The sequence below is a fragment of the Bos mutus genome, chromosome X (assembly GCF_027580195.1).
Source record: "Bos mutus isolate GX-2022 chromosome X, NWIPB_WYAK_1.1, whole genome shotgun sequence".
In the NCBI taxonomy this organism is placed as follows: Eukaryota; Metazoa; Chordata; class Mammalia; order Artiodactyla; family Bovidae; genus Bos; species Bos mutus.
In genome coordinates, this window is record NC_091646.1 from 41395961 (window position 1) to 41409101 (window position 13141).

Sequence of the window (13141 nt, forward strand, 5' to 3'; positions counted from 1 at the left end):
ATTGAGAGACTTACTTCATTTTCTTTAGGTTCTGGAATGTATGGCTGCAATGGTTCTATTTGGACTTCAGCCTGAATCGAATGAAATGCTTCATCATTGTCTGATGATTCATCTTCTTTGTCCTTGAAACAAAAAGGAAAATAAATATCTTACTTGCTGTTAAACTGTAAATTATAGCAGCAATTATCATCATCTTACTGTTCAATTAAAAAAAAACAATTTTTCAATATTCAAACTGATTTAAGTGTAGTTTCTAGTAGTTTTTGGTTCTGCATCCCTTTCAGCATCTGAGTAATGCTACAGATTCTCTGTAGAAAAATGCATATAGAAAGACACATGTCTCTTCATATATTTTAGGGGGTCATTGACCATGTGCAGTTCACTTATTAGACCCAGGTTAAAAATCTCTGGTCTAAAGCTTAACTCATGAACCCAAAACTCTAACATTTAATGAGTGGTTATAATTACAAAGTTTGGTCCTCCTGAGCAATGGACAATCTGCAATACAGCACCGCAAATATTTCTCTTTGAGTCCTAGGAGTTTAGGTAAGTTTCTGTTTTCCCATTTAAGCCAATCAGCATTTCTTCAATACAAAGGGAATAATGGAAATGTGTTGTCTTTCTTTCTAGTGAGTTGAAATACACACATACATCTTTAAATTCTAATAAACTTTCAAGTATTTTGAAAGACCTATGACTTGATTACAACAACAAGAATTTTCTTTTTCTTTGTATTTCCCTTGATAGTTACACATAAAGGCAGGAATGCCTATACAAGATCCTAGGTTCATGGGATTAGTAGCTATTATTTAGTGACTTTTTCTTCCATTTTAGAATGGCTTCTTACATAAATATTTAAAACACTGAAAGGCAATAAGTAATGTGTTATGCTACTAATACCATGAGTCTTGCAGGAATGCATAAAAGTCTTTTTAAAAAATGCAAAAGCCATTAGATCCAATTGTTCCTAGAGCTCATTGGGAACAGTCATTAGCATTTTAGATTGCTTAATGTCTGGCAAATATTAGCACTTGCACTCTTGCAACCCCTTCTCTATTTGGTTTCTTGTGCTTCGTAACTGTCAGATTTGGGGGACCAGACAATCATTTCCCCTTTTGGGTCTTGCTTCTCTTGTTGCTTTTACTTTTTCTCTTGTTAAACATGTCTGGGAAACAGCATTTGCTCAATTAACACAATGGCCACAAACCAAACACTCCCTTATTGAGACATTCAGACAAGGTTGATTTGTAATAACTACATGAATTATTATTTGATAAATGGATGTTGATAGCAGGGTTTAATTTAGGATCTTCACAATGATTCCTTTTATATAAACAGATACTGTGAAGTATTAGAAAACGACTGCTCTCCTGGTATTTTTGACCTCTTTAATTTGCTTATGAAGCCCATAAACCCTTCAGTATCAGATTAGATTTGCCAGATTGAATCCACCAACTCCAGCCAAATTATCTATATATCTATTTATATTAGGGAATTTTGAAGAATGAAGTTTTATTAACTTGAATTTGTAACTTGTGCCATGTTCTATGCAGGTACTTCATTGATGTAAAATGGGTGGAAAATAAGTGAGACAAGTCATATTTATGGTAAGCATGTACAAAATGTTTAACCTTTAACATCCTAAAGTACAAAAATGAGTGCAATTCTCTTAAATAGTATGTTCAGCATTCTATGGGAGGAAAGCGCAAAATAAACTTACTTAGAGATTAGAAGAACAAAACTGAATTTTTGTGTTTATTTTAATGAGTTATATTTTTAATTTTGACCTATGAAAGTAATTTTTAAATATCCAAAATAGTACCTTTAAGTGTGCATATGATGTTGGTTAAGGAAATAATAGGTAGAAAATTAACTAATAATGAAAGCTATATCACTAAAGAGATATTAAGCAAATAACTGGATCATTCAAACAAATCTTTCTTTCTCAAATTTAGTCACAATTATTTGGAAATTTCAGGATAATTTACTTGAAACCCAAATTATTTAATCTTCTCTGAGACACAATGAACATTTATTTCATTTGCTTTTACAGAGGGATCACCTGAGTATGAACTAGCATATTTTTTCTGCATATGTGACTTAGGAAAAATATCAGAAACCCTTACATTTGCAACTTGTCTCAGTTCTTCCTCATGCTGATTAAAGATATCCTCCCATCTGCATTGGCGCCTTTGCCTATGGGCTTCTAAATCTGAGAGCTCAAACGCTTCAGGTCTCCGTGACAACTTTGCCCGAAACCTCTTTGGTGATAGTCTTTTTGCCAGTGCCTGCCTTAGACTAGAAACTTTTGATTTTTTCTTCCGTGCTTGTTCTGGTTGAGAGTAAAACACGTCTGATGCCAGGTTTTCCATCAGGATTTGCAGTGGACCAAGCGGCTTTGAGTTATGTGCGTTTGGTGCTCGAAGTAAATCTCTTGATAGTCCCTCTATGAGTGCTTGAACCGAGCCAACTGCCTGTGTGGGGTCTAGTGCCCAGGCTTGTGCTTGAGGTGACCCTTGGGTTTGCCCCTCTACTGGAACGAGCACCTGAGTATCCAAATGGAGTGGCAACAGCACGTGGTGGTTCTGTGACAGTAGGGGCAGGAACACTTGGGCATGGACTCGTAATGACTCAGGTTCTTCTGCCTCCATCTCTGCCTGTGTAGGCTCTGCAGCCTGTTCCTGTACCTCTGGCTGTTCGGGTGCCCCATTCTGCTGCAGCGGCTGTTCAGGTATGTGGTTCTGCCTCTGCTGTTGTTCAGGGACCCGGCCACGTCTTTGCTGTTGTTCAGGCACCTGATCTTGCCTCTGAAATTCCTCTGGTACCTGATCCAGATCCTGGGGCTCTCCGGATGCCTGGGGTTGGCCCTGAGCCTGCTGCTTTTTGGATACCTGGGTCTGTACCTGTTGAGGCCTAGGGGCCTTCACCTGAGCCTGTAGTGGCATAAACATCCAGGTTGTCCTCTGTGGTCGTGGAGGTGCCTTCATCTGCATCTGAAGGGGCACAGATGTCTTAGCCTTCACCTGAGCCTGTAGTGGCATGAACATCTGTGCAGCCCCTTGTAGTCGCTGAGGTGCCTGGGCTTGCCCCTGTAGAGGCCTAGGTGTACCGTTCTGAGCCTGTAGTGGCATGAACACCCTGGCAGCTCCCTGGAGATGCTGAAGGGCCTGAACCCGTGGCTCTTCTCGGTCAGGTAACCACCTTGGTTGAGAGGGTTCTCCATGCAGGACTCTAAGTGGTCTGCATCTACTGCTGGTAGGCAGTCTCAGAAGCTCTTGAGTACAAGAAGGTCCCCTAGAAATAAATGTACAAATGGTTGCCATACAGTTAGTGTTGTCAGTAGAGTGATGTCATTCAGGGGAGTTCCTTTTATTTTTAAAAGATTAACATTTTTCTGCAATAAAGATACTTCCACTACATCTTTATTGAATCATTCCTGTAATGTTTGAAAGTCTTTACATTAGCAATATATTCAATATTAATGGTCTGATAATCTAGTTGATCATTATATTGTCAGAAATTAAGGACTCTTTGAGTAGTAATAAAATTTTTTCCTCAACATTTCCATTCAAATATCTCTTGAAAATAGAGATCTGTTTTATTTGATCAAAAAGGATTAAGTTTATTTGAGTTAAATACAACAATAGGGAATCAACTGTCTTACATGAATTGCTAACATCAAATTATATATGTAAGTTATCTAACGCACCTGAATCTTCTCATGGTATACTGCTCCTTAATAGCTTCTTCTCTTTCAAAGATCAGAGGTATTCCTTTTATGAAATAGAAAAAAATAATGCATAATAATCAACAGAAATTAATAAATCCACCTTAGTCAATTTGCACCCTTTACTGCTCAGGATGCTGAGTGAATTTACAAGGACAAAAGGGCCGTAACCCTTCACATCACATCTACTGGTGGTGTAGACAATATCCTCCTTCCTAGGCCTCCTTTTGTAGCACAGTTACTCCACAGAGACTAATTTCTCTCTGTATAGGAAAACAAAATAGCAATCTGATTGCTGCAATTCTAAAGAGAAACAATTGAAAAAGGTAAAGGGACAAAGGGACAAAGAGAAACTCTAGATGGTTGGTGAGCATGGCTTACAGGTGTGTACTATGGATGGAAGGACTTTATGGTTTGGGCCCACACCTATCTTTGGTCCTTTCAATGAGGATCTTGAAAATGAGGATCAGGATCTTTGGTCCTTTCAGTGAGAAGGCAAAAATCTAAATTCTGGTTTTTACAACTAACACACTGAAAATGTTTGGCATCTTTCCTGTCACCTGTGCTGTACTGAAATACAGACACTTACAGACAAAAGAGTTTTATTTTAAATTTCCTATATTACAAAGTTTAGGCCAACTATATTGACATCGTCCATCAATTTCTCTATAAATGTGACTTTTTCTGCAGATTACATTTTGGAAATTTTGCAACTCTGGAAATTAGTGAATTCTCAACTAGATGTGGTATCTTTCTGCACCCATTTGAGATTGGTCGACTTTTATGATGATGCTGGTCCAATAAATTCTCTACCATGGTTAAATACACTAATTCCTTCTGCTTCTCACTCCAAAATAAGATATGTATAGTTATGCAGATAGAAGAAGATTGGCTGCAATCAATCCTATAGTGCATCTGAGAAGGCTTACTATCTTTTTCAGGCTCCCCACTTTCCATTCCACTATCACTCAACTCTGCATATGGTGCCCTAAATTAAATGCAAAATATGGCATATAACCTATAAAGTTGGAACTTTCTAAGTAGTTTCCTCTGGATTTGATGAATAACCATCCTGTCATTTTTGGCATTAATATCTAGAAGCTTAATTTTATTTGCATAAATTGTGCTTTGTTAACTACATCTTAAAGTTGGAGATTAATACATAAAATCAACTATGTGCAGTTCACTGATACTACATCAAAAGTAGCAGTCAATAAGTGATTAATCATAAATCCATTTATCTAATTGGAGTTAACATATTAGATGAGAAAGAACAATAAGATATAGATTTTATCTTGTGTTTATTTCTCCAGTTAGTTTTCTTAAAATAAAATTAGCACATCATAAAATTCTTCTTGAGGCTTTCAAAGGCCTTTCTAAATATGAACACATGCTAGATGAACTGGCAAAAATTTATAATCTTAAGTGTGTGTGTGTGTGTGTGTGTGTGTATATATATATATATATATATGGTGAGGTAAGAGATAATGAATTAAAAGCACATGGTATATTTGTGGAAAAGCTAAATGTCAAAAGGTCTCAGACTTTAATTTCAACTTAATTCTTAAATATTATTTTTCCTAAAAAAATAATAAAATTTTCTCTCATTTGAATATTTATTCCAGTAAAATGAAGATTTACATATCCTACCTTTTTTCTGTCTCTTTTTAATGATTCCAGTAAGATGCTTCTTTAATGACTCAACAACATGTCCTTCATTTTTTATATTCTGAACAAATGGGTGATGAAGCATGTTTGCAGAAGTAGGACGAAATAGGAAATTTTTTATCATGCACTTTTCCATGAAATCATGGAACTTGCGGGACCTAAAAGAAATGAATCAAAGAGGTAAAAGAACATTCTCAGGTATTCCACACCTCCCACCTCCACCCACATGCCACTCTGAAGGTCATATTTTTGGAGAGAGTTGTCTTAGCTGTAATAGTCTTTTCAGTAACCAGATATCCTATAGCTTGACAATGTACATTACACAGCAATGCCATTCAAGCCTCAGAAGAGGCTGGAGTCAATGATATTTTCTACCCAAATAATAGTAGAAACTTCGGTGAGTTCAAAAGAATGTATGTGGTAAAAAAGACGAGTGGTGGGATGGCAATTAAGTGGTTGATGTGATTTATGCAGACCAGGAGACCAGACTGGTCATCCCATAGTAGTCATATTTTTAAAGCCTGAGTGTTTTTCTTGACTATGTGCACTTTGAGCTCTAAAGCTGTCCATGTAATGATCCAGAAAAGGGTGTTAATAGCACCAGGACTGATTAATTTTATAAAACGGCCCATGCAAATAGATGTGACCAGAAAGCCAAATCTGTGGGAAGGGTTAAATTTAATCACAAGGAAGAATGTCAGCAACTGAATCATAGTAACCACTTTTACCAGGGCAAGTAATATATACTGAGAATAAGCAAGAACTTCATGTACTAGTTCCAAAAACTTCAGGAAGAAAGATTCCCAAGTTTAGTTGGGCTGTAGCACTCTGAGAGAACAATCCTCTTTAGGTTCTGTGAATGTTTAGTTTTATGGGTCAAACGACTGGGCTATACATCACAATCATTGACTGCCTATGTAAGCTCAGTGAAAAACTTCACAAATGGCTTCCATTGGTCCAGCCCATTACAGGAGACAAAACTAAATATGTCACTAATGCCAGGACAGTACTGTCATCATAATATACCATGGAGAGTATTATTTCTATTTGGCTAGCTAGCTCTTAATGAACAGTACTCATTTAGACTCCTTAAGGTATTCATTTTTAGGAAATATTGTCCAACAAGGATATTGAAACAGGACTGATCAAATGAATTAAAACTTCTTTGCTATATAAAAATATCAAGTTAATGTGTTTAAGAGATTAAGTCATTCATCTTTACCATCCACTGGATTTGACTTTGGGAGCAGATTCTCGCAAAATAACAAATAAGGCTTCCAAAGGTTGAAGATTACACAGGGCTGCAAAGGAAAATAGATAAGTTTAGAATGAGTAAGAAAGGTAACTACAGAACAAACTCCTAATTCCAGAGGGAATTCTCAGTGTTCTTTCACATATCATGTTGAATAGACACTGAAGAATAGATATGAAAGAAGGTAGTTAGAAGAAAAGTTGACTTTAATACAAGCTGTCCATTATATAAGATACTAAACCTTCACTATTTCCAAGTGTGACAAATAATAATAAATTACACGAGGTTAAATTTTTGAAATGTGTGATTGATGATTTCTATCTAGAGAAGTCAAAAACACAGGTGGAGTCAAGTACTCTTCTGTGCTTGTGTACTGCCGGTATCCTCCACAGTTGTAAAACTGGAATATGTAATTATAGGCTGAAAAGTCTATCATACTAGTAACTATGCACAATAATGTGCAAACAATGATTTAGTAGTCTAAAAAGATGAGAATGATCTGGTTTGGAAGCTAACAGTCCTAGGAAAAGAAGTAGATACAATGTAACTATTAAGAAGGGGCTTCCTAGGTGGCACTAGTGGTAAAGAACCCGCCTGCCAATGCAGGAGACATAAGAGACATGGGTTGGATCCCTGGGTCTGGAACATCTCCTAGATGAGGGCATGGAAACCCACTCAAGTATTCTTGCTGGAGAATTCTCATGGACAGAGGACCCTGTTGGGCTACAGTCCATAGTGTTACAAAGAGTCAGACACGACTGAAGCGACTTAGCACGCACGTACAACTATTAAGAACACACCCTCTAGATTAGATCATCTTGTTCAAATCCTAATTCTACCTTTGTGACCTTGGGCAAATTACTTACCTCTCTGTGCTTTGGTTAATTCATCTTAAAAACAGAAAATACATCAAGAATTCCTTCAAAGAGTTGTTATGAGGATTAAATGGCAACGTACCTATAAAAGTGTCTGGCACAGAGTAAGCACTTAATAAATATTAGCTATTGATATTATAAGAAAGATTTTAGCTATCTGGCACCTCAATTCTGTGCAAAATTACTAGACTTTCATTCTCTTTTTCAGAAACACAACCATACAAAGAAAAGCCTATTCCAATATGTGGTATATAAATTCATTACCTCATTGGCTTGGGAATTCTGGGCTTTTCAATAAGTATTTAAATATGTGTCTCACTTTACTTATTTCCTCTTGTATTTTGATTAAAGAAAACTGGCAGTGCAATAATTCCCCAAAGGAGAGCCATAGTGTAAATTTCACCTAATACTAAAAGTGTGTCATTCATGTGAGGACAATTTGATATTAATAACTCTTTAGAGGAATCCTTCCTCTCCCAAAATACATCTCAAAAAAAAAAAAATCTCCAGTGCCAAATTGGCCTCTCATAGTAGTATAAATAAAGTCCCCAGGGTAATTTCATTAGAATAATATAAAGGCAATCGTTCAAAGGTCAAGGTTTATATAAATTAATAGGAGGTGCAGTGGCCTGATCTCCATACCTGACCCAGCTTTAATCCATGCCCATTCTGTGATATGTGATATTCCAAGGAACACCAGAAATTCTTGATATTCCAAGGGACACCAGAGATTCTTAATAGTTTTATGTTACCATTATTTCTACTCCTTGAAATTACTCCCATTAACAATGAAACACAGTGTTAAAACAGTAGATATTGTACAGATGAAGCACATAGGAACATGGGAACCTACAGGATCTGCTTGGAGAGGGAAAAGCAAAGCAGTTGCAAGCCCTGCCCCCTGACATACACACTTCAGGCATTTCTCTCACTTCTCATCAATACTATGAATGTGTTTATTACTTATATTCTTGGATTTAGGTATTGAGAACAGCAAATATGCCCTGTTTATGGGATTATACATTTGCTGGTTATTAATCATTTATACTCAAGTTCACATTACACTTTTACTTTCCTATCAGAAAGCAGTAACCTGAAGAACAGACTACTGACAGGTTACTTCAATGAAGAGAAGGAGGGGGAAACAAGAGAAAATGGAGCCTACGGAACAATGAGGGCAATGGAGTGGCTGATAGGAGCATGGAAGGCACCAGTGATAGCTGGACTGACTCCAAAGTGGGGAAAAAAGCTTCCTTCTCAATATTGTTGAGGATTGGCTCAATTAAAAGGAACTACTGGAGGATTTTCTTAACTGGCACAGTCTGAAGTATATAAGTGTAACTGTTCAGGAACCTAAATATTTCATCAGTGAATATGTACTGGAACGCCTTTAGATTCTGTTTGGTTATTACTATCGTGACCAAATGTTATTGAGGCTAAATTGAGTCAATACTCAATCAGCCTAAAATAAGACATCTTAACAGAGAAAAATACAAACTCTTCTTAAAGACGTATCTGGCCATTCTGACTATGGCATTTCGTAATTTGGGAAAGACCATCATTTATAGTTTGGCACGTGGTGTGGCACCTGTGTGATCAGTACAAGCTGACTGGTACAAGTGGCAGATTTGTACAGCATGTTTCATAACTTTTAACCAACATCAAATATTATTACTCACGAGGAGCCCCTTCAGCCATTTCAATAGCAGTGATTCCCACGGACCACACATCACTCTGCAAAGGAAAAGATGACCAAAAAAAAAAAAAAAAAAGTCACTTAAAAGTGGGAAACAGATAGTATTTAGAATCTCTAAACAATCTTTGGCTGAGGGGAGGTACCAATGCCACAGCCATTTTATGGGTTTTCTTCATTATAGACTGATGTTATAGGAAGATGTTATCTGACCCTATGACCAGCCAGTACTGCACTACACAACAAGTTGATATGGGTGGGGATTCAGTGAAAGGAAAATTCATCTTGGATGTATTGCTACTGTTACCTTAACTGAAATACCAAAAGGAATTTGTTGTAAAGAAATCCAATCACATACTACTAGCTCTAAAGAAGTCAGATCGTAGGTAAATGATTTAACACTTTGCACCTCAATTTTACCCTATTAGGGCTTCCCTGGTGGCTCAGATGGTAAAGAACCTGCCTGCAATACAGGAAACACAGGTGACATGGGTTTGATCCCTGGGTCAGGAAGATCCCCTGGAGAAGGGAATGGCTACTTACTCAAGTATTGTTGCCTGGAGAATTCCATGGACAGAGGAGCCTGGCGGGCTACAGTCCATGGGGTCGCAAAGAGTCAGACATGAATGAGTGACTAACACTTTCTTTTTTTCACTTTCAAAATAGAGATTATAATAATAGGATCCATGTTATAGAACTAGCATAAATATTAAATGAAATACTATATACATAAGCACTTTCAGGAGTTCCTTGAATACAGGAAACTGAGGACAGAATTATTATAATTCTAGGAAAATATACATTTTAGGAGGCTCCAGGGAATGACCTTCACTACTGTTAACTGTACTTTGTTTTTTAGAATGTAGAAAGGGCACAGGGCTAGAAGTGCACTGTTTGGCTTAATGACTCCTAAACAAGTTAACTGAATTCTTAAAATACCTGTTTATAGATGTCTTAGCTTCAAAGAGTTGTTGTGATGATATAAGTCTAAGTTTTAAGTTATGTGGGACTTAAAATTAAAAGTGTATAATTAATAGAGGTGAAAGTCCTTGGAAGACTGCCAAAAACTGTACCGCTCTAAAGCATTATTGTTACAGCAAGTCACTTAAAGAACATTATGTTTCCATTGTCTCCATAGCTCCTAATAGTATTGGCTCTCAACAGATCTGCTTGCAAATCAAGCAGAGGGCATTTAAGGGAAAAGGAAAAGAGATGAAATTTGAATTAATCAACTTTGAGTATTGAGTCCTAGGTTCCACACAATGAAACCACAATGAATTGTTTGGATGAGCTATGATGTGGAGAGTGAGTGTGGTTTTTCCAGTCTGTAGCAAATGGAGTGTTTTCTTTCCATATCAACTTTTTAAAATGTGTACATAGATGTATATTGTCCAAATTGCAGCTTCAGTGGAAATTTTAATAAATAGCATAAATTGTTACTTAATTTGTCTATTCCACTGATTTTCTGTGGTTTGGAGCTGAACCATGCCAAGGACTTTCTCCATTACCCTGAGTAATCAAATTATTATTTTTTTTTCTCTTTGGAGCTAAGTTACTGTGGGGATTAATAATTGGCTTTACATTTATTCAGTTTTAAGTGTATAAAGCACTCTGTCCCTGGAAGTTAAATTTCCATATAAAGCCACATAATATAATATTCTTTACCAAGAAGTTGTAAACAAGATGAACTAGACATTCTTCCTCAAATATGGATAACTCCCAATGGTCTACTTTGCCTACATTCTTAGAAAATATTATTCTTACACACATCATCAAACCACATATAGGGGTAGTGGTTTTTATTCTTTTATTTCATAATTTAAAATAAAAAGTCAAAAATCCTTTACAAATTTTGTTTCCTACTATCTGAATCCTTACACTTACTCTGTAATCATAGGAGCGCCTGGGGTCCTCATCACAGTCAATCACTTCAGGTGCCATCCAGTATGGGGTTCCAATGAAGCTATTTCTCCTCCCATTAATTCTGCTCACCTGGGCACTCACTCCAAAATCCACTGCAAAATTCATTTGTCAAAATAATTAATGAGTAACAAAAAGCTCAATAAGTTATTGCTTTAACTTGGAAAGCCAATACAAAAGCCACAATGGATAACAGATTTTCATTCCAGCCCAGCAAACTTTACCATGAAGTCTACTCCAGTAACACTGGGAAACAGGCTTTTGCTGGTATTTATGTTGGAAAGAGATTCAGCAGTGCTATTATAAATCTACAGTAGGTTTGGCTGAATGTTTACCATGAATATTAAAAATAAAGTTCCATCAGTATACCCTAAACCTCTGAAGTGATAACATATGTAGTGTTTGGACCTGCCACCAAGCTGGAAGAAGACCAGCACTATAAGCAATATCTAAGAAATCAAAAACTTATTAGTACTTCATTAGGAAGTCTCACTGATGATGTTAGAAAGTTCTACTACACTAATAAAGAAAAATAAATTTATGCTAAAATTTAGTTTAAGTTCTTCTACAGATCTTCTGAATCAGATGCAAATATTTAGTGTGGTATCCATATCTCAGCTTAGACTATTAAAGTTCAGTCTTCTATTCATCTGTGGGATATATTATATGAAAATATTTAGTATGGTATCCTCAGAAACAGACAGAAAAAAAGGCTAAAGTAGACTGGGGTTATTTAGTCCAGAAAAAATAAGACATGGATGAAAAATGAAGTAGATTTTCTAATTTAGAATGGTTTCCAGGAATCTAGAGGATGGCTAACAACCCTGACTGAAAAGTAGTTTAAAGAACTTAGGAAAAGAAAAGAGAAATTAAGAAGTTAAGAGTTTAAGGCAGTGTTAAAGGAAGGACTAATAAGAACAATATCAACACAATGTCCATAATACATGAAAATCATTGGGTGTTGCACAATCTCATTATCTAGATACTTTTTTTTTTGAGAATAGGTTACATCAGAGTTCAGCATTCTCACTATCCCTGAGGGCCAACTTTAAGGGCCAAGAAATATCTATGAAGGCCATAAGCTTATGTATGACATTCAAAGAAGAAAAGGAAATGAGCAAAGACTGGAAGAAGAGTGATAAATGGAAGAAAAAGGAAAAAAAGAAAACCTGAAATTAAAAGTAGGGATGAGATCCCAACAGTGGCATCATTCATCTTTTCCTTACTGACTTAGGGACCAGAATATGAGGATTATTGATCAGTTGAGACTGCAATACAGTCATTGTCCAGTCTCTCTCCTTTCTGTTACTCCCTTTGGGTTTTGCTTCTTCAACCTTCTCCTTATAACTTGTCATTTAAAAATATTGTGGGATCTAAGAAATCTAAAAACCAATGTATAAGGATTATATATAGATGAGAAGCCTGAAAAATTTTAATCCAGTGCTAAAAGGTCTCTCCTACAGAGTCAAGTACATGATCTTTAGTGCAGGGACTTTGTGACAGATTTTTCAGAGGCTTTTCACTTACAATTTCTGTTCTGTGATGCAGATGATAGGGTTGGCTAGCAACTTGACCCAAATATATGGGAACACTACCATATATGTGAACACAGAATGTAGCTGTGTGACATACTATATCCATGCTACACATTTCACTGTGAGATCCAAATGACCCTTGTGTATTTTAACACAGTGTCTTAAAATTCCGTTTCTAGCTTTGTAGCTTTTAGACACAAAAGAACAATACATTTACTTGAAATTACTTTTAACTTACTGCAGGAACAATTATTACCACATGCTTCTTCCACAAATATTCAGTGAAAAGCATTCTTAGTGAATGAACAAAAACTCTATTCTGGTTATATTTATTTGGCAGGAAAAATGGGAATGATCTGAAGATCATGCTAGAGATATGGTAGGGGAAGCCCCTGGTGGCTCAGATGGTAAAGAGTCTGCCTGCAATGCAGAAGACCCAGGTTTGATCCTTGGGTCAGGCATATCCCCTGG

At 36.5% G+C, this 13141-nt stretch overlaps 1 protein-coding gene across 3 annotated transcripts in view; it reads right to left on the reverse strand.

The window, feature by feature from the left end:
• NRK (Nik related kinase) overlaps positions 1-13141 on the reverse strand; it is a 127991-nt gene that overhangs the window by 41417 nt on the left and 73433 nt on the right. For all 3 annotated transcript variants that reach the window (XM_070365895.1, XM_070365894.1, XM_070365896.1), the window contains exons 8-14: positions 11100-11230; positions 9202-9256; positions 6618-6696; positions 5378-5553; positions 3710-3773; positions 2127-3294; positions 15-122 (exon numbers count right to left, since the gene is read on the reverse strand). In XM_070365895.1, the coding sequence (XP_070221996.1) occupies positions 15-122; positions 2127-3294; positions 3710-3773; positions 5378-5553; positions 6618-6696; positions 9202-9256; positions 11100-11230 (1781 nt within the window). The remainder of the gene's footprint in view (positions 1-14; positions 123-2126; positions 3295-3709; positions 3774-5377; positions 5554-6617; positions 6697-9201; positions 9257-11099; positions 11231-13141) is intronic.